The sequence below is a fragment of the Petromyzon marinus genome, chromosome 51, assembly GCF_048934315.1.
Source record: "Petromyzon marinus isolate PM22_M1 ecotype Great Lakes invasive population chromosome 51, UKy_Petmar_22M1.pri1.0, whole genome shotgun sequence".
Taxonomy (NCBI): domain Eukaryota; kingdom Metazoa; phylum Chordata; class Hyperoartia; order Petromyzontiformes; family Petromyzontidae; genus Petromyzon; species Petromyzon marinus.
This window is the reverse complement of record NC_133717.1, coordinates 6,768,449-6,790,538: the sequence shown is the minus strand read 5'-3', so window position 1 is coordinate 6,790,538 and position 22,090 is coordinate 6,768,449. Positions and strand designations below refer to the sequence as shown.

The window sequence follows — 22,090 nt, the reverse complement described above, 5'->3', positions numbered from 1 at the left end:
TGGGTCGGATCACGTCATCCTCATTATACCGGTCTCACGCGGTATAATGACGCAATTAGGGCAGTGACGTCATAAACTAAAATCACGTCTTGACTTAAAGCTTTCGTGACTGCAGGAATTCATATTCTTTGGGTCTTTCGGTAAAGTCACGTAGATAGGTTCAAACAAAATAAAAATGTACCCTTGGGCTACACCCATTTTCAACCTTTAAAACGTCGTAGTTTTTGTTATTTTTGTTATTTTCTTTGAACCTACGTGACTTTACCGAAAGACCCAAAGAATATAAAAATATATAAAATCATGTCGTTTTGCCGGATGACGTCATCTGGCGTCCCACCCCCGCCTGCCGACACGCGAGGTGTCGGGACACCAGAAGCGCCGGAATCGATTCCTCGACCCGCGTTAATATATCCACTACCTAATCCCAGTAACATCGATTCCTCGATTGATATATTTTATTGAGAGGTATTCCTCGATTCATCGATTGGAATTGAATTACGATTTCAGAACATTACGGTGTCACGGGATAGTTGGGGGAGGTTTCTGAAACCCCCCCTCGCTCCCCTCCACGGAGCAGCAACATCTCGCAGTAGCTAGGAGATGTTAACTACCTCGCCTGATATACAGGAGGTCGTGGGTTCCATCCCGACCCTGATGCCTGCTGCTGTATATTTGGAGTTTGTGTGTCTCTCTCTCATCACAGGGGCTAGGAGATGTTAACTACCTCGCCTGATATACAGGAGGTCGTGGGTTCCATCCCGACCCTGATGCCTGCTGCTGTATATTTGGAGTTTGTGTGTCTCTCTCTCATCACAGGGGCTAGGAGATGTTAACTACCTCGCCTGATGTACAGGAGGTCGTGGGTTCCATCCCGACCCTGACGCCTGCTGCTGTATATTTAGAGTTTGTGTGTCTCTCTCTCATCATCGTCACGGTGGCTAGGAGATGTTAACTACCTCGCCTGGTATGCAGGAGGTCTTGTGGGTTCGATCCCGACCCTGACGCCTGCTGGTGCTGTATATTTAGAGTTTGCGTGTCTCTCTCCCCGTGGTCGTGTGGATTTTTCTCCGGGTCCTCCGGTTTTTCCCTCGTTTAGACTCAACGTCACGCGTTTAGAGCATTTAGCTGTGATGATAAGCCACTTCGCTGTTAGCCAGGTCGCTAAAATAAACAAAAATAGTTTATAGCTTTTAGTTTAAATTGGTACCACCACGGTTACAGTCGATGGCGTGCGGTTCAGTAAACTGTGGGTTAGGGGCCGTCCATAAATGACGTCACGCGATTTTGGACGATTTTTGACCCCCCCCCCTTCGTCACACGACGTCACAAAAAGTCAGACCCCCCCCGTCAAATGACGTCACAAAGCTCTGCCCCCCCCCAAAAAAATATAAAACATGCTTCAAATCGCTTTAAACTATTGTCATTGTAGTAGTGCGTATTTAATGTGGCGCTGCACTCTGATGTTGTAGGAGAAAACATAAAAAAAGTCTATTTAATTAAGTAGAACGTGTTGTCTATATTTATTAAAAGTTGCGCATTTTGATGTGACGTCACATTTCTCACCGCCCCCCCCCCCTTACTTAAAAACTAAACTCATGAGATATTTGTTTTATTTTACCAGATAAAGCCCATTGAGCTGTGTAGCTCTCTTTCAGAAGCAACCTAGCCACAAATGATGGCTCAACGCAGTGGCTTGTCGCCGCATGGAAATCTATAGTGGCCACCTTCGCGGATTTGACCTCACCGCCACGGCTAATGCCAATCTCTCCCCCGGTGTGATTGTCCACATAACAGCACGGTGTTAACTGTACACTCCCTTGCACAGGCGAAGGTCCCCCAGTTGAATCACAGGCAGTGGCCGAAGTCCGGATTCAAACCCAGGATCTCAGCGGCGCTCTGTGCTCTGACCGCTGAGCAGTGGTTTGAATATCGAGCGTGTGCAGGCGGTGCAACTGCGTCGCTCGCGGGTCCTACCGGGGGGGGGGGGGGTCGAGGTACACAATGGTGGGGGATTTAATTCCTTGAATGTGCAATTGCACCGCCTGCACACTACACAGCTACCCTCGCTAGATAGCGACCCGCACCTCCGGCTAGCACGGTTGGCTCCGTACGGTGCGAAAGAAGTTCCAACGCACACGCATGCGCCGGCACGGCGAGGGTCCCATGGGCCGGAGAGACCCGGACACCGGGGCGATGCAGAGGAGAGACATTGGACAGAGGGCAATGAAGGGGGTCGGTCCATTGAATTATTTGCACCGGGGCCCACGCCAATCAGGCTACTATGTACACTGCTGAGCCACCTCCACCTGGCGTGTGTGATATCGCGGCTATGTTTAGACACGCGCGAGGGACGACTGGCGCTGAGCCGTACGCGCACCTGACGCCCGGGCGCCGTCGTGACAGACCGCAGCAGCCCTGCCGTCAATCTCAGTTGGCTGTGGACCCCCCCGCTCGCACCGACGGCCGTGTTCATTGGCCCTCCGTAGAGGCGAACGTGGGATAAAGCGAGTGCGTGCACCGCGGCGGGGATGTGGGGGTGAGGGGTGAGTGTTAGGCCGACCGCAGCCCCTTATACTCCGGTTTGTTAAACGAGGGGGCCAAACGGAACATTTTTGTTCACTGCTAAGCGGAATTAACTGCTGGACATCTGTGAAACTACTAGACAAGAGCCTAATAGCTCATCGGATTCTGCGAGTATAAATATTCTGATTCTGAACCGCGTGCGTCTCACTCTCACCGTCTCCAAATATGTGTGTGTGTGTGCGTGTCTCTCCCATCCGTTCATTCCAGCCAGGTCTATCCGGGTTACTTATCCGGACAATATATCCAGCCCCCAGTCACAAAACTGAAAAGTGCATAATCCCGCATGGAGAGTGGAGAAGCACACATCATCCAAACTGTTAAGAGACGTGAGTGGGCTTAGGCAGGGCAGGACAGGCTCACCACTTGCGGGGACGATGGTGAATAACGCACGCCGTGTCGAACACGCCATTGTGACGTGGGACCACGCCACTGTGACATTACACACGAAGGCGCAGTGCGGCCGCGACACGTGGGGACGTTTATTTGAAGTCGGGGCAGCACGGCAACAAACACACGCGGCGATCGCGCAATTTACAAAAGTATTTACAAGCGAGGGGCGGTGCGGGGTGGGTGGGGGGGTTGTGAGCACATGCGCCTCCTCTCAGTATGTACAACCGTGTTCATCATCCACCACCCGCACGACACAGAGCAGACGGGGCCTCTTAAGTGGCCCGGGAGCTGGAATTGCCTTCCACGCGTACTCCCTGCAGCAGAAGCAGCAGCAGCAGCAAGGCAGTAGTGTATTTACAGTCGCGACAGCCGGGCTAGGCAGTGCTACACTACTACGGTCTACGTTCTAGGCCAGGGTGGGGGGGGGGGGGTCAGGGAAACCTCTTGCTTACGGAGGACTTTTAAATGCCTCTTGCCGGAGCGACATGTTAACACACGAACACACGCGCGCGTGCCGGAGTCACTACTGTCCCCTCTGTGAGCTACAGCAGTGGCGAGGCGCGCCGTTACAATCAGACACAACGTTGTTTGTTGTTGTTGTTGTGGCCAGGTCATCGGGAACATTTTGTCGTCCCCCTCTAGCACCCGATTAGTGCGGGAGGAATCTGATGAGATGTGAAGCTCCTTTTCACACGTCTCCAGCAAAGACGCTCTCAGCGACTGATATATGTGTGTCTGTGTGTACAGTTTGTAGGCCATTTCGAAGTGGTCACTCATCCAGGGGCTTAATTTCAGCTGGGTCTGTCTGCGTCAGCGACCCGAAACAAATCTTTCTCGCACCAGGCACACCGCATCTCGCATACATTTAATTGCTATGGACCTTGCTACGAGTCATTTGCCACCCTACCTCCAAGTCTACTGAGCAACCGGGAAACATAGAGGGTGCTTCAATTTTTTTAACACTTATATGGGGACTATCGTTTTTAATGGAAAAAGAACGGATAATACACTGTAACATGATAACAAATGTAATGTTAATAGCGTCAAAAAGTCAAGGAGTCTCCACTTGTTCGCCATCGTTGTCATCACGTGGCCTGGAACCTTCTCCAAGTGGTCTCCAGAACTCGGGAGGCAGCAGCACATTTCTCGTGGTGCTGTTGCAAAAACATTCGTTTGAAGCACCCTGCATCGCACGTACGTACGTTACGTTGAACTTCTTTCGCACCGTACGTAGGCAACCGTGCCAACCCCCGGGTGGTTTCCCGCGCGCCGCGCCCAACGAAGCCATGTGCCGTGCGTGGCCCGCGGGGTCTCCCGCTCGCGCCGCTGTTCTCCGCTCTCCGCGCAAACAAAAGCGTGGCCGGCGAAACCCCGCCGGGTTTCTCCCAGGAACCTCGCGTTCCCAGAGCGGTGAAGCGGGTGGTGGGGGAGAGGGTCGTTACCACGGCGATTGCTGCCTCGCGCGGCCGAGCGGGACAACCTGCGAGCGGATGTTCGGCCCCCCCCTCCCCCACTCACGGCCTCCCCCTCCCCCACCACCGCCTCTCTCGCTGCGCCGTGCCGAGACGTCGGCGTTGTCTGGGTTAGCGGGACCCACGGGAGGGTTCGTGTCGAGGGCGTTGTGGGCTCCGTTGTGGCCAGTGCGTGAGTTCACATCGGGCGATGCCTGCGTCACAAAGCCCCCTCCCCGTTCCCATCTGGCCGTACATCTTTTTCGAAAAATAAAAAAAATGTCAAAATTTTTTTAAGACAAACCCCTGCAATCGGGCAATTCTCACTGTTGCCGACTGAGCAAGAACCACCGAGAGAGAGAGCACAACTTCCTTCTGCCAATCGTAAGTGGGCAACCAATCGGCAGCTGGGGGCTTATACCCCAGAGCTTAATTTCTGCCAATAGCCACCTGCTGAGCACAGTAGTCGCCCGTGCAAGCTCTTATCCAGGCTCACGACTGCTGAGCTTCCGAGATATGATGAGATGAGGGAAAGGGAGGGGGGGTGAAAGTTCACCAAATCTTTGCCAAACTTTGCACACACTCGCTACGATGGGAATCGAGGCCTCGCCCGCAACCAGCAGTGAGCCTTACAAGGGGTTCAGTGACTCTTGGATGCCCTCTACGCCGTGGGTCATTCAAAAAACACACGGCAGATCTCTGGAAACACGTGGATGGATCTATGGAAAAATGTGGCAGATCTCCGGCCCTGGCAGGGCCAAGCATGCACGTGGTCACACGGTGATCAGGAATTAATTTCAGGCCGGGTCTTGCCAATTTGGTGGCCCGGAAAATAGTTCCGCACCTGTCACACCGCATGTAGTACACTAGCCGCGGGCCACCTACACCAGCCTTGGCAGCAACCCCAAAAATAATAATGAGTGGTAAATTAGGCCCTGGGTAAGAGGCGAGGATGCGTGCTCACTCGCCGGAGCGACACGCGGCGGTGTGAGCTGTGAGTGTCTCCCATGCAAGTCGTGCTGTGTGTATGAGAGAGGTGTGCTGTTGGTGCTGTGTGTATGAGAGAGGTGTGCTGTTGGTGCTGTGTGAGAGAGAGGGGTGTGCTGTTAGTGCTGTGTGTGAGAGGGGGTGTGTTAGTGCTGTGTGTAAGAGGGGGTGTGTTGTTAGTGCTGTCTGTAAGAGGGTGTGTGCTGTTAGTGCTGTGTGTGAGAGGGGGTGTGTTAGTGCTGTGTGTAAGAGGAGGTGTGCTGTTAGTGCTGTGTGTAAGAGGGGGTGTGTTAGTGCTGTGTGTAAGAGGGGGTGTGTTGTTAGTGCTGTGTGTGAGAGGGGGTGTGTTAGTGCTGTGTGTAAGAGGTGTGCTGTTAGTGCTGTGTGTGAGAGGGGGTGTGTTAGTGCTGTGTGTGAGAGGGGGTGTGTTAGTGCTGTGTGTGAGAGGGGGTGTGTTAGTGCTGTGTGTAAGAGGGGGTGTGCTGTTAGTGCTGTGTGTGAGACGGAGGTGTGCTGTTAGTGCTGTGTGTAATAGGGTGTGTGCTGTTAGTGCTGCGTGGGACGGTGGTGTACTGTTTGTGCTGTGTGTGAGAGGGTGTGTGTTGTTAGTGCTGTGTGTAAGAGGGTGTGTGCTGTTTGTGCTGTGTGTAAGAGGGGGTGTGTTGTTAGTGCTGTGTGTGAGAGGGGTGTGCTGTTTGTGCTGTGTGTGTAAGAGGGTGTGCTGTTAGTGCTGTGTGTGAGAGGAGGTGTGCTGTTAGTGCTGTGTGTAAGAGGGGGTGTACTGTTTGTGCTGTGTGTAAGAGGGGATGTACTGTTAGTGCTGTGACCCTGTGTTGTAGTGCTGTGTGTAAGAGGGTGTGTGCGGTTAGTGCTGTGTGTAAGAGGGGGTGTGCTGTTAGTGTTGTGTGTAAGAGGGGGTGTGCTGTTAGAGCTGTGTGTGAGACGGAGGTGTACTGCTAGTGCTATCATCGTGTACACTTTGAAACGCGGTGCCAGTGCCGTGCTGTTTGTGCTGTTGGTGCCGAGTCGCAGCCGCAGCAAGATGAGCACAGTTGGCTACGTACGGCGCGAGAGACGTCCAACATACATACACACGTGTGCTGGTGATCGTGTGATGCATGCGTTGTGCCATATGGCTTGTGATGTCGATGCTGCAGGTGCCGCGTGTTGTTCCATGCGTTGTGCCATGTGGGTTCTCCTGTGCCGTGTGTGTTGTGCCGCGTGTTGTTCCATGCATTGTGCGCTTTGCCCTGTGCGCTGTGCCGTATGTGTTGTGCTGTGTAATTTGCGCCCACGTGGTCTCGTGACGCCGCGTGCGTTGTGCCGCGTGCGTTGTGCCGCGTGCGTTGTGCCGCGTGCGTTGCGCCCACGTGGTCCGCACTGCTCAGGGCGCCGTGGCGGGCGGTGCGGCCTCGGGTCGGCGGGTCGGTTCGATCTTGGGGGCGACGGCGGCGGCGGCGGCCTCGGCGTCGCCCTCGCACACGTGCACCACTACGCTGGGCGTGCGCTCCGTGCCGGCGTGCAGCTCGTACTTGTCTCCTGCGCGGGGAGTGCAGACGGATGAGGGTGGTGGTGGTGGTGGCGGCGGTGGTGGTGGTGCGACGGCCTAAACAAGTGCGGTCTCCCACTCTTATCGCACCTCAGATTGGCTGCTGCGGACGGTGCTAAAGAAGGTCAACATGCGTACATCCATCATCGTCCGCTTGACTCACCTCTCTATCCACGTGCTAGGAATAATAAGGGCCACCGCCTGAAATGTCACCTGTGGTATATTATTATTAAGCCCGCAGCGTTCTTGACTTTGAATGTGTTGAGTTATTATTATTATTATTATGGGGATCTATGTAAATGTGTGGGTGTCCATGTGACTATGGGTGTCTGTGTAGGTCTATGGGTGTGCCTCAGTGAGTCTTTGGGTGTCTCAGTGAGTCTATGGATCTCTGCATGACGCTGACATTCCTGTCGGAGCTCTGCTTGTTGCTCAGCCCTGCACAGCGAGACGAGAAGTTAGCGGACGGGCAATCAGCGGTTGTTTAAAGAGCAACCACCACGGCTAGTGGTCACACACCGGTGGAAGCACGTGGAGCCTGGCTCGAGGGTCACACTCACCCTCACTCACCCTCACACTCACCCTCACTCACTCACACACTCACAAAAGAAAGATCCCCCATATAGCCTATAACAGACTGTAGGGGCAAGTGCTGTTAGCGAGCACCTATGAAGGCCGGAACGGTACACGAGGGGGTGGATGGCCAGCACCACGCCCGGCCGCCTTTGTCTCCCTAGTGGCGATGTTTACACACCGCACCAGGTACTCATTTGAGGCTGAGTCGACCTAGGGGAGAGGCCCGGGGACCGGTTCAGATAATCGTCACTGGTGTTGGCCGTGAGCGGGAATCGAACCCGGGTCGCCAGGTTCATAGCGCAGCGCGCTAACCACTACACTACCACCCCCCACACTCACCCTCACTCACTTACCCTCACTTACCCTCACTCACCCTCACTTACCCTCACTTACCCTCACTCACCCTCACTCACCCTCACACACTCACTCACACACTCACTCACACACTCACTCACCCTCACACTCACCCTCACTCACTCACCCTCACTCACACTCACCCTCACTCACCCTCACTCACCCTCACTCACACTCACCCTCACTCACTCACACAGTCACCCTCACACACTCACTCACACACTCACTCACACACTCACACACACACTCACCCACGCACTCACACACTTGCCCTCACTCGCCCTCACTCACACACTCACACTCGCTCACCCTCACTCACACACACTCACACACTCACCCTCACTCACTTACCCTCACTCACCCTCACACACTCACCCTCACACACACACTCACCCTCACTTACACACACACTCACCCTCACTCACACACTCACACACACTCACTCACACACTCACACACTCTCACACTCTCACACTCTCACACTCACACACACTCACTCACACTCACCCTCATACACTCACCCTCACTTACCCTCACTCACACACTCACACACACGCACACACTCACACACTCACTCTCACACTCTCACATTCACACACTCACTCACTCACTCACCCTCACACACTCACTCACACACTCACCCACTCACTTACCCTCACACGCTCACACACTCACCCACTCACTCACCCTCTGACACACTCACTCTCACTCACACACACACACACTCACCCTCACTCACCCTCACACACTCACCCTCACACACCCCCACAAACTCACCCTCACTTACTCACTCTATGTAAGTCCATGAAACTCAATGTGAGCCTGTGGGTCTCTATGTGAGTCCTTGAACCTCAATGTGAGTCTGTGGGTCTCTATGTGAGTCATTGAACCTCAATGTGAGTCTGTGGGTCTCTATGTGAGTCCATTAACCTCAATGTGAGTCTGTGGGTCTCTATGTGAGTCCATGAACCTCAATGTGAGTCTGTGGGTCTCCATGCGAGTCCTTGAACCTCAATGCGAGTCTGTGGGTCTCTATGTAAGTCGATGAAACTCAACGTGAGTCTGTGGGTCTCTATGTGAGTCCTTGAACCTCAATGTGAGTCTATGGGTCTCTATGTGAGTCCTTGAACCTCAATGTGAGTCTGTGGGTCTGTATGTGAGTCCTTGAACCTCAATGTGAGTCTGTGGGTCTCTATGTGAGTCCATGAACCTCAATGTGAGTCTGTGGGTCTCTATGTGAGTCCATGAACCTCAATGTGAGTCTGTGGGTCTCTATGTGAGTCTTTGAACCTCAATGTGAATCTGTGGGTCTCTATGTGAGTCTATGAACCTCAATGTGAGTCTGTGGTTTTCTATGTGAGTCCATGAACCTCAATGTGAGTCTGTGGGTCTCTATGTGAGTCTTTGAACCTCAATGTGAGTCTGTGGGTCTCTATGTGAGTCCATGAACCTCAATGTGAGTCTGTGGGTCTCTATGTAAGTCCATGAACCTCAATGTGAGTCTGTGGGTCTCTATGTGAGTCTTTGAACCTCAATGTGAGTCTGTGGGTCTCTATGTGAGTCCATGAACCTCAATGTGAGTCTGTGGGTCTCTATGTAAGTCCATGAACCTCAATGTGAATCTGTGGGTCTCTATGTGAGTCCATGAACCTCAATGTGAGTCTGTGGTTCTCTATGTGAGTCCATGAACCTCAATGTGAGTCTGTGGGTCTCTATGTGAGTCTTTGAACCTCAATGTGAGTCTGTGGGTCTCTATGTGAGTCCATGAACCTCAATGTGAGTCTGTGGGTCTCTATGTGAGTCCTTGAACCTCAATGTGAGTCTGTGGGTCTCTATGTGAGTCCATTAACCTCAATGTGAGTCTGTGGGTCTCTATGTGAGTCCTTGAACCTCAATGTGAGTCAATGGGTCTCTATGTGAGTCCATGAACCTCAATGTGAGTCTATGGGTCTCTATGCGAGTCCTTGAACCTCAATGTGAGTCTATGGGTCTCTATGTGAGTCCATGAACCTCAATGTGAGTCTGTGGGTCTCTATGTGAGTCCATGAACCTCAATGTGAGTCTGTGGGTCTCTATGTGAGTCCTTGAACCTCAATGTGAGTCTGTGGGTCTCTATGTGAGTCCATTAACCTCAATGTGAGTCTGTGGGTCTCTATGTGAGTCCTTGAACCTCAATGTGAGTCTATGGGTCTCTATGTGAGTCCATGAACCTCAATGTGAGTCTATGGGTCTCTATGCAAGTCCTTGAACCTCAATGTGAGTCTATGGGTCTCTATGTGAGTCCATGAACCTCAATGTGAGTCTGTGGGTCTCTATGTGAATCCTTGAACCTCAATGTGAGTCTATGGGTCTCTATGTGAGTCCATGAACCTCAATGTGAGTCTGTGGGTCTCTATGTGAATCCTTGAACCTCAATGTGAGTCTATGGGTCTCTATGTGAGTCCATGAACCTCAATGTGAGTCTGTGGGTCTCTATGTGAATCCTTGAACCTCAATGTGAGTCTATGGGTCTCTATGTGAGTCTATGGGTCTCTATGTGAGTCCATGAACCTCAATGTGAGTCTGTGGGTCTCTATGTGAGTCCTTGAACCTCAATGTGAGTCTGTGGGTCTCAATGTTAGTCCATGAACCTCAATGTGAGTCTATGGGTCTCTATGCGAGTCCATGAACCTCAATGTGAGTCTGTGGGTCTCTATGTGAATCCTTGAACCTCAATGTGAGTCCGTATCTTACACCGTTGATCGACAACCTACCGACCTCTTCGCCACCCAATGGGCGTGTCTGTGTTTCTCTACGCGAGTCTGTGGCTCACGCCTTCGATCGCCCTCCCGCGATAGGAAATAAGCAGAGAGGAGGAGGAGGAAGACAAAGGCTGACCGGGTCCCAGCTGCGCGATGGCGCACAGGAGGTCGTAGTTGACGAGCGGCGCGGGGTCGGGCCTGGGCTGCCACCCCGCGGGGGGGGACCCAGGGGGGGAGATGAGCCACACGCGGCCTGGCTGGGGGAGGGCCAGCGATGCCCCGGGACTCTCGGGGTCCCCCATCACGGCCTGCGGGATGGGGGAGACACAGGGGGTCAATTGGGGTTAAGGGACAGGAGACACCAGGGGGCCCAAGGGTTGAGGAGACGGGGGACACGGGGTAAGAGGAGCAGAGTCAGGAGACGCCAAGGTCAGAATATGGGCACGGGGACAGAGGGGTAGGAGGAGAGGGAGCCAGACAGAGGGCAAGAGAGGTGGGGACAGGGACACTGGGCGTTGTCTGCAAGAATGAAACGTGTGGCGAGGTCCGCACAAGCCAGGGCGCGCCTCGTCCCAGCAGGACGGAGCCTGGACAGTGCTTGTGTGGGCGACGACCATTGATAGAAAACAACAAAAACAACAACAGCAGGAGCTCTAGACCACCGCGGGGGCTGCCACTAAGCCGGGGTCGGGATGATCGGGGTCAGGGGTCAAAATACACCGGGGAGTGGGGGAGGGGGTGGAGTGGTGATGTGGATTAGCATGGGGGGGGGTGTTGTGTGTGGTGCTGTAAGGGGGTCCACCCCAAAGCGCCTGGCGTTGTGGAGGGGGGGGGTGTAAGTTTATGGGTCACGTGAGAGTGGGGGGCTGTGTGTGATGAGGGTGATACGTGTGTGTGTGTGGGGTGTTGCTGTGTGGTTCTGTGTTGCAGGGAACAGTGGTGCTGGTGGTGATGGTGGTGCGGTGATGGTGGATGATGGGGGGGGGGGGGTGTTGGTGGTGGGGGGGTATTGGTGGTGGTGCGGTGTTGGTGGGTTATGGGGGGGGCGGTTTTAGTGGTGGTGCGGTGTTGGTGGTAGTGCTGGTAGGGTGCTGGGGTGATGGGGGCGACGGTGTTGGTGTTGGTGGGTGATGGGGGGGGGGGGGGCAGTGGTGCTGGTGATGGGGGGGTGGTGGTGCGGTGGTGGTGCGGTGTTGGTGGCGATGGGTGATGGGGGCGACGGTGTTGGTGGTAGTGCGGTGTTGGTGGTGGTAGGTGATGGGGGGGGGGATGGTGGTGATGGTGGGTGTTGGTGATGGTGGGTGATGGGGGTGGGGAGCGGTGTTCCACGTACGTGTGCCGCATGCACTTGCAGCGTGCCCCCCCCCGGGAGCCGCGTCCCGTGCAGCGCCGAGCGTGCTCGCGCTGCCGCCTCGGGGCTCGCAAACTGCACCGCGACGCGGGGGGGCGCCCCCCGTTCCTCCTCCTCCGCCCCCCTCTCCTCCTCCTCCTCCTCCACTTGCACGCGGGGCCACGCCACGCGGCCTCCCTGCGCTCTGAACAGCGCGACGAGCTCAGCCTGCACAAAGACAAAGGTGCCCCTTATAGCCCTGAGCAGACTTTAGGGCCAAGTGCTGTAAGCGAGTGCCTATTAAGTACGTCGGGTGGCGTTTGAGGGTGTGGTGGAGCCACCAAAGACCCCCCCCCCCCCGTGTAGCCTGAACAGACTGTTGAGTCAAGTGCTGTTTGTGAGCACTTCTTAAGGTCGGCACGGTACACGAGGGGGTGGGTGACCGGCACCACGCCCGGCCGCCTTTGTATCCCCAGCGACGATGTTTACACACCGCACCAGGTTCTCATTTGAGCCAGAGTTGACCTAGCAGAGGCCTAGGAATCGTTACCGGTGTTGGCCGTGAGCAGGAATCGAACTCGGGCCGTCGGGTTCGCAGTGCAGCGCGATAACCACAACGCTACCGCTCCCTACCAGAGACACAATCAGACCAGGGGCTGAGCCACAGGGGGGGCTGGGGGGGGCTGGGGGGGGGGGGCTGAGCCCCCCCTGAAATTTTGGGAAAGTCGGTAATCTGGATAACCGGATATCCGGCTGCTGCAAAATGCTGCAGGCTGCCACCTTGTGCTGCCCTGCAGGCTGCCACCTTGTGCTGCCCTGCAGGCTACCACCTTGTGTGCTGCCCTGCAGGCTGCCACCTTGTGTGCTGCCCTGCAGGCTGCCACCTTGTGCTGCCCTACAGGCTGCCACCTTGTGCTGCCCTGCAGGATGCTTGAGCGGCAGCTTTTTGAACTTATCGAACTTATCAGCCACATCAGCGGCTCCGATCTATTAATAAACTCCGCGTTCAAATCCAATAATATTTGTTTCATACATTTGTGGCGCCCATTGGAAACATTACACTGGATATCTCAGAATATTGAAGTCAGCACCCCCCAAAGTCAAAATCCTGGCTCCGCCACTGACTATAACATATTATCTACAAAATGACACCTTGCCAATATTAACTATGTTACCCTATTTGTATTTTTAATTGTTTTAGATTGTATCTTATAGCTATTTTATATTCGATATTTATTCAATTTTATATACTTTAGCCCCTTGGTGTTAGTTAGACTTTGAACCCTTATTATAGTAAGACTTGTTTACCACTTATTTAAGATTTTAGATTCCTATATGTTGAATGTATGCACCATCCTGCCAAAGTAAATTCCGTGTCTGTGTGAACTTTCATGGCGAATAAAACCCTTTCTGATTCTAAAACCCTTTCTGATTCTGAATCAGACGCAGTGAGCATCACTGAGTGGGCCCACTGGCCAATGAGTGCCACTTATACTCCCATCATCACTAACCACCACTGATTATAACTCACCACACACACTCATGTTCACATAACTAACTAAACATTACTAATTACTAGCCATTCCTAATCACCACGAACCACTGAGCACCGCCTATAATAACCATGAATGACAAACCACCGTTCAACAAACATTTACGTATTTATGTTGAACTTCTTTTGCACCGTACGGAGCCAACCGTGCAGTTCTAAAGAGGTTCCTTTTCAATCGAGATCCTCTCATCGGCGGCATATGGTCGGTTTGGAGCGGTGGCACAGAAATGAGCGCACTCCTCTGCAACACCAGCGACCCGAGTTCGATTCCCAGCCATGGCCCCCTATGAGTGGCGAGCGATGCCGGGCGGTGGCGGCGGTGGTGACGGCGGCGGCGGTGGTGGTGGTGGTGGCTACACTTCTGCTGCTGCACGTGGCTGCTGCCTGTGATCTCGCACTGTGGAGGCAGCAGCAACCGGGAGGGTTGGTGGATTACCGCACACAAATATCGCCAATCTGCCTTCCCTGGCTCGGGCAGGAGAAAGCAGAAGAGCAAGTGGACTGATCGCCATCGGTTTCCGTCATGTACGGGGATAGAGCGTTGCCCCCTCTCGCAAGGCGAGGGCTTTCTCCGAATGCTCTTCTTTCACCCCACGTGCACGGACCACTCACACATTGGCCAGAAACGTCTTGGAGTGAAGATCTAACGCAGGTTTCCCTTGAAAAAGAGCCGTACGGCGCAGATTTCCGGGATAAATAATTAATATGAAGTGTATTATATCTGAAATATGAACCGATCCTCACTTGCCACCAACCTCCTGGCGACTCCACATACCCGTGCTGACCAGGGCGCTGAAGTCAAACCACCCCTGCTGAAGACAAACAGGCGTGGGGAGACTCTCATCCAGCAGTGGATTGACAAGGCAGCTGTAGATTTCACCCACGAGTTGCGGTGTTAGTTCACTTCTCATCTGACGATGTCTCTTCACTTCACTGCGGTTCGTCACCATTGCTTTTGTCCTCATTTTGGTGAGCCGGGTCACTGTTGCAAATGAGACTCGAACCAAGCACCCATTTGAGGCTGAGTCGACCTAGGCGGTTGCTCAACTTCAAGTTCTCATTTCTATTTCGTCGACATTAGCCACGCCCCAGAATCTAACTCATCGTGAGGCCGTTGGGTTAGCCGCGCAGTGCGATAACCGCTGCGTCGCCAGACACGAACACAAAGACAACAAGAGGCAAAACTTCCCCCGTGTTGGGGCAAAAGTGCAGTTAGCGAGCACCTATTAAGGCCAGCACGGCATATGAGGGGGTGGGGGGGGGGGTGGCCAACACCGCGCGCGGCTGCCTTTGTCTCCCCAGTGCTGACGTTTACGCACCGTTCACCGGGTGCTCATTTGTAAGGCCCGAGCCGACCTAGGGAAGACCCAGGACCGGTGCAGATGTTCGTCACCGATATCGGCGGCGAGCGGGAATCGAACTCGGCTCGCGCCAGCGCAGCGGCTAGCGCGGCGCGCGAACCGCGGCGCCACCAGAGACGCACGCGCGCGTCCGCTCCGCCGTGATTGGACGAGCCAAGGTCACTAGCGAGAGCGCGACGCTAATTGACGTGCGCTCCGGGACCGTCTCCCGTTCGCGGTATCGACTGCTGAGCGAGCGGTCGATCGATCCCTGCGAGGGGCCGAGCAAGATCGGAACAATGACGGCGATGACGACGATGATGACGATTCCGAAGCATCCAGCAAAGCCACGCAGAGTCCTCACAGACTCCTCTTTGAGGAGGGTCCTGCCACGTTGGGGCGTTTCGGCCGATCCCGTTAAAGAGGGTGTTGTGTTGCACCGTGTGAGAGGAAACTGGAAAACCCGGTTGAAAAAACACCAACCCATGATCCTTAAAAACAGGTCCCTGCAGGGTGGGCTGGTAGGAACATTGGCAAAGTAACGTCACGGTGCCTTCGAACTTCGCCTCGCAAATGGTATTCGGCTGTGGGCTGTGTGTGAATTTGCCACATCCCCAAAAGTGAAGTTCGCAAATGAGATAATGTGACTTCCAAATGTTGGGTGCAATAAGACATATCAAGTCTCTGCGCTGTCTTGCTGATTTTACACCCAACAGCACGAGATTTCACTTCGTTAAAGTATTGAAAGGGGACGGACGGACACATTAATCTATTGCAGGCTGGTACACTCAGTTTACAACTTCGTTCCTACCAGTATTATCCATAACGCTATTCCCTAATCCTAACTCCAACCCTGTATCACTGGAACCCGAATTCTAACCCTGGCCCTGGCTGTAACCATAACCCAGGGATACATTTCAGTCGAGTCTGTCTGGGTCAGTGCGCCAAAAAATATCTGCGCACCCAGCACACCACATCCAGTATACGTCTCGCTGTGGGGCTACGGCGGGTACTTCTACCAGGCACGTGGCACTCGCTCCAGCAGTGGACACAACGACCCGGAAGATATTCCACGAGGCGGTAAAATTACCGCCCCGTGTTATATTTTATTTCGCGGTGTTTGCGCAAACCGCATCTCACAACGGAGGTGCGGGGTAAAACCGCGACCGACAAGGACGAGCGGGAAGGCAGCCGGAGCCAGCGCTGCCAACGACTGCCCAGGCGCTCGGGGGTCTGCCAGCCGGTAATGGGACGAAAAACTTGCGATGTGACTGTAATACGTCATCACAATTGAGTCATTTTGTCTGGTGTAACTTTCAAGTTTGGCAAAGTTGGAACGATGACGCCGGCACGCTATGGCCTACTCTCGCGAAGGACGCCGCCGGATCTTTAACGTCCTCTGCGAGGCACGCGGTGCATTTACGGTTGACGCAGACCCGCAGCATTAATCAGGGCGGCCGCTGGATTCTAACCTTGAACATTTGCAACAAGCGGCGGACGCGCTACCGCTAGGCCATGGCGTGGCCCCTTGCAAGCCCTGCCTATCTATACCCCTACCCTATAACAATTCCCTATACTACTACTCCACACCACTAACTCTATAACCCCTACCCCATAACCCTTCCCTAGACTACCCCATACCACTAACCCTATACCCCCTACCCTATAACCTGTACCCCGAAATCGATCCCCTCCCCCCGCTCCCACGGGGTCTCCGTGGGATCCCCGTGGGGTCCCCGTGAGGCCCCGTGAGGCCCCGGGTCTCTCCCCACCTCCTTGAGTTGCCACGGAGACCGGGGCCGCGTCTGTTTGATTTCTATCGCCATTCACAGAGACCCCACTCGTGGGAGGTCGGGCCGCGGAGCGAGCGAACGGGAAGCTCCCTCATTCATCTGCGAGTCGATCCACGGCGTCAGATCTACACAGACTCAGAGGTTCATCGACTCACGCAGAGACCCAAAGACTCGCATAGAGACCCATAAGCTCGCATAGAGACCCATAAGCCTCACATAGAGACCCATAGACTCACATAGAGACCCATAGACTCACGCAGAGACCCAAAGACTCGCATAGAGACCCATAAGCTCGCATAGAGACCCATAAGCCTCACATAAAGACCCAAAGACTCACATAGGGACCGTAGCCTCACACAAAGACCCATAGACTCACACAGAGACCAAAAGACTCACATAGACGTATAGACTAACACAGAGACCCATAGACTCACATAGAGACCCATAAGCTCGCATAGAGACCCAAATACTCACATAGAGACCGTATACTCACATAGAGACCCATAGACTCGCATAGAGACCGTAAACTCACATAGAGACCCATAGACTCACATAGAGACCCATAGACTCACATAGAGACCCGTAGACTCGCATAGAGACCCATAGACTCACATAGATACCCATAGACTCACATAGAGACCCATAGACTCACATAGAGACCCATAGACTCGCATAAAGACCCAAAGACTCACATAGAGACCGTAGCCTCACATAGAGACCGTAGACTCACACATAGGCCCATAGCCTCACATAGGGACCCATAGACTCACACAGAGACCCATAGACTCGCATAAAGACCCAAAGACTCACATAGGGACCGTAGCCTCACACAAAGACCCATAGACTCACACAGAGACCAAAAGACTCACATAGACGTATAGACTAACACAGAGACCCATACACTCACCCAGAGACCCATAGACACAGAGAACCAGACTTGCATAGAGACCCATATGCTTATACAGAGACCCATATACTTATCCAGAGACGTATAGGCTCACACATCGACCCATAGACTCACACATAGACCAATGGACTCACACAGAGTAAAATGCGATCACCACTGCGTCACCGCTCCACCCAGACACCCCGTCACAACCGTACAACAATACCACCCGCACTCTTTCCATTGAACGGGGCCGCATAGCTGAGATAGAATGCCCTTAGTAATGACATCGGGTAATCTAGCAGCGTTTTAAAAAACATATTTGTTATTGGATTTTTTGCTGCACACAAGAAACAACAAAGGGGAGCTGTAGGACGTTGGGCGATTTTAAAAAAATAACAACCGCACGCGACTAAGGGGCCGTCCATAAATGACGTCACGCACCTGGGGGGGGGCGGGTCGGACATTTGTGACGATGTGTGACGAGGGGGGGGTTGAAAAATGTGACGTCACATGAAAATGCGCAACTTTAAATAAATATAGACAACACGTTCTACTTAATTAAATAGACTTTTTAATAAATGTTTTACTCCTACAACATCAGAGTGCAGCGCCACATTAAATACGCACTACAATGGCAATAGTTTAAAGCGATTTGAAGCATGTTTTATATATTTTTTGGTGTGGGGCAGAGCTTTATGACGTCATATTTGGGGGGGGGGGGTCTGACTTTTTGTGACACCGTGTGACGCCGTGTGACGGGGGGGCGGGGTCAAAAATCGTCCAAAATCGCGTGACGTCATTTATGGACGGCCCCTAACCGCTCGGGCCCATCGTGTACCCGACGCCTCCTCGTTGATGAGAGGCGGCGTCGGGGCGTGGGGGGGGTGGCAGAGATAACCACGGCGAGCCGCAGCGTGGGTTTCAACAACTCCCCACGTGGCTGAGGAGACCCAGAAGGTTGAAAACCTCCCACAGCTTTACCCACTTAGACAGAGACTGCTGCTGCTGCTGCTTCTGCTGCTGCTGCTGCGGGATAATATTGGCTTGGAAAGCCACTTAAGGGACCGATAATTTAATTGACATCTATAATGCGCATTTCACCCGTACATCCCCAGTGTGCCCCGTGTATGGAAATGAGGAAATTAACAGAACCTGCAGGGTGAACGGACAGAACTAGGGGGGTGGGCGGGGGGGGGTTTAGAGGACAGTTTATAGAGCTGAGTTTTTTAAGACGGGACTTAAACATTTCTAACGACTCTGATTGTCTTATTAGCAAATACACAGCGTTCCAATGCTTGGGAACGGCACTGCCAAAAGCCCAGTCAAGCCCAGGGACAGAGCCTTGACCTTGGAGTCCTTAGCAGAAGGAGATCCGAAGATCTCAGGGACCTCGTTTGGTCGTGTTGTGCAAGTATGTATGTTGAACTTCTTTCGCACCGTACGTAGCCAACCGTGCTTATCGGAGGTGCGGGTAATGACAACAGACTGAACACACAAATTAGTTCTAAAGAGATTCGTTTTTTTTTATTTAGACGTAAAAGTGCATAGCCGCAGTGGTTTCCTAATATCAGTAGGGAGAGCGTTCCAGACGGCCGCAGAAGCGCGTCTGGAAGTGCGGTGACCACCGCCTTTGTTCGACGGCCAACCAACAAAAGCCGCCGCTGCTGCCGCTGCTGCTGCTGCAAGGATGAGCGGAGTTGGCGTGATGATGGTTTACAGCTGCTTGACGAGACCAGCAGCGTGGTTCATGTGTGTGCGAGCTCTCTGTGCTGCGTGTAATGAGCGCGACCTCTGTCACGTTCGCGTGCCGACACGAGGTGGAGGGTGTTGTCCTGCGTGAGAGCGAGCGAGCGAGCAGGGCGCTGATGGTGCAGCTGCCCTCACCAGGGCTGGAGGACCGGTGACTGCAATGTACGAGAGACGCGCATGGGACAGTGACGCGGTCTGTAGCGGTGGCGCGTCGCAGACGTCCACGGTTCAGTTCCCGCGGCCGCCCCGATTAATACTGCGTGGTGGAATCACCCCAACAACAACAACGACGATTCGCCCCGTCTGCTTCAAAGATCCTGTGACATCATTCACAGGAGTCGCCCTTGGTGTGGCTTTAGCGGCGTGGGTCCGTAATTACCAAATTGGAACCATTAGACCGCACCTCACTCCGCGGGGTTACGCACAGCAGCCATCATCATCATCGCTCCCTTACTGAGAACACTTTTTAAGGACCCCGCTGAAGGCAGAGCCACTCCGTGTCTTCCTGTGGCGGTGGCTTGGGGGTGGCCTTCATCCACCAGCAGTGGATTTATGAAGGCGGTGAGAGCCCTCGACACTTCACGTGGCCTCAAAGTGCACCTGGCCTGGCACAGGCTCCGTGCTGACCGTCACTTAGTGGCGAATGGCGGGGTATTGGTATTATTATTATTGGTGATAGTGGTGCTGGCGATGATGGTATTGTGTAATCTGGGAAGAGGAAGGAAACAACAGCGAGCGAATCGTGTGGGCATGCCCCCCCCCTTCCCCAAAGCCTTGCCTAGCAATGGGGGCAGGGCCACATGGGTGAATGGGGAGGTGGGGTCTCGCTGTTGTTTATTGTGGAGTGGAAAACTCCCCCCCCCCCTTGCTCTTCTCTGCCCCCCGTGGGCTGTGGGGGTCTCCGTGGCGATGCCGGGAGGGATGACGTGGAGGGGGGGAGAGCGGGAGAGAGGAAAAAAAACCCAGGCGCGCTAAGCACTGCGCCACCGCTCCCGCGAGCCCCAGACTCGGCACGGGACAGGAGGTCGACACCACCCAGACGTGTCCTGGTGGTGGGTCGGGTGCTGGGTGGGGCTTTGCTCCCCCACCACCACCACCACCACACAAACGCATAACGATAGATGATTATACCAATTAGCGAGAGGGAGGGGTGAGGGAAGCGGTTCAATTAGCGATGTGTGGGGTGGGTGTGGGCGGCCCAGCCCGCTGCTGCTACCGCCGCCTCGTACCCCCTCTGTTCGGGCAGAGGCCTGCGAGTGGAGAGGCCCCTTCAGAGGCCCCATCAATGGCGTGAGCGAGCCGTTGCAGGGCTGCGCCTTTGCCCCTCTACACACACACACACAGCTCTCTCCCCGTCTCTCCTCCCCGTTCGTCTCCAGTTGCACCGTGCGTTGCCCGTAGACACACACACGCGTATACGTGCATACACACACGCGTACTGTTCACACATATACACGTGCATACACACACGTACGGATACACGTGTGTATATGTACGTGTGTGTGTGCGCACGCACACGTGTGTGTGTATATACGCACACACGCGCAGCCCCTCCTGTCAATCCACTGCGGGACGAGACCCGTGGTGGTGGTGGTGAATGTGAGCGGGGTGGTTGATTCACCACCGTTCGCCCGGTACCTGCACGTCCACGGTCAGGGGTCCCGCGTCCTCGAAGTCCGCGATCAGAACGGCGCTCGGCTCGCAACCCCCGCGCCGCGCGGGCATCGCGGGGGGCCGGGGAGACGCGGCCAGGGCCGGCCCGGGGAAAGGAGCCCACCAGCTCTTGACGATGCTGCTGCTGCTGATGAAGCCGGCCCGGCGGGGACGGCTCCCGGTTGGCTCCACGCGAAATCCTGCTGGAGTCCGGCCGCTCGGCGTGCGTGACGAGGTTGTGTAAGCTCCGTGCGAAAGCGCGCCGGCTTATAGAGGAGGTGGTTGGTGGTGTCTGTGTTTGAAAGCGCACCGGCAGATAGAGGAGGTGGAGGAGGGCTCGACAGGGCCCGGGACGCAAGGGGTCTCTGCTAACTCGGGGCCGCGCCTGCTGCTGTCCGCGTCGCTCTCAGCTCGCCCGGCTATAAAGCGCGCGTCACCGCTCGCCGCTCACGCGTCACTCTCCACCCCCCCTCTCCTCCCCCCCCTGCCCCCCTCTCTCCTCCCTCCCCCTGCCCCCCTCTCTCCTCCCTCCCCCTGCCCCCCTCTCTCCTCCCTCCCCGCGGGGTGGCAGAGGGAGACGACGCGCAGTCAAGGGCGTCGCGACTCTCAGCGCGAGCGGCAGCGCAGTGCCCCTCCCCCCACCACCAATACCCCGGGTCCCACGTGGCCCCGGGGTCCCACCCCCCACCCAATCATCCAGCAGTGGAGCAGGATGGGTGGGCGGTGGAGCGAAGTACAGAGAGGCGTGCGGGACTGCTCGCTAGCAGCACTTGCCGAAATAATTTCTTCAGGCTATACGGGTGGCCTTTGTCTTTGTGTGTGCGCGTGCGAGTCTGAGGAGCGGTGGTACAGTTGTTAGCGCGCTGCGCTACGAACCCGGCGACCCAAGCTCTCTATTCCCGCTAACGGCCAATATCAGTGACTATAATATGAACCGGTACCAAACCTCCCCTAGATCGGCTCAGCCTCAAATGAGTACCTGGCGCGGTGTGTAAACATCACCATTGGGGAGACAAAGGCGGCCGTGCGTGGTGTTGGCCACCCCAACGTCTCTGTTAGCGAGGAGCACACGTCTCGTGTGCTCCTCGCTAACAGCACTTGCCCCAGCCGTCTGTAAAGGCTATACGGGGGATCTTTGTGTGGCGCAGAGACA

At 54.7% G+C, this 22,090-nt stretch overlaps 1 protein-coding gene across 1 annotated transcript; it reads right to left on the bottom strand.

Moving 5' to 3' along the window:
* Positions 1–3,038: 3,038 nt before the first annotated feature.
* Positions 3,039–21,413, bottom strand: LOC116953371 (calcipressin-2-like). The gene is made up of 4 exons (XM_032973519.2): positions 20,923–21,413; positions 11,965–12,189; positions 10,768–10,939; positions 3,039–6,950 (listed from the first exon to the last, which is right to left on the bottom strand). The coding sequence occupies exons 1-4, from the start codon at positions 21,007–21,009 to the stop codon at positions 6,796–6,798; spliced, it is 639 nt and encodes a 212-aa protein (XP_032829410.1). The 5' UTR covers positions 21,010–21,413; the 3' UTR covers positions 3,039–6,795.
* Between the last annotated feature and the right edge of the window lie 677 nt (positions 21,414–22,090).

Excerpts from the sequence above, each read along its gene's own strand:
- LOC116953371 (XM_032973519.2), bottom strand. The coding sequence starts at position 21,009 with ATGCCCGCGCGGCGCGGGGGTTGCGAGCCGAGCGCCGTTCTGATCGCG. Across the intron at positions 12,190-20,922 it reads CCCTGACCGTGGACGTGCAG|GCTGAGCTCGTCGCGCTGTT; the intron begins GTACCGGGCGAA and ends GTCTTTGTGCAG. Across the intron at positions 10,940-11,964 it reads TGCAAGTGCATGCGGCACAC|GCCGTGATGGGGGACCCCGA; the intron begins GTACGTGGAACA and ends CCCATCCCGCAG.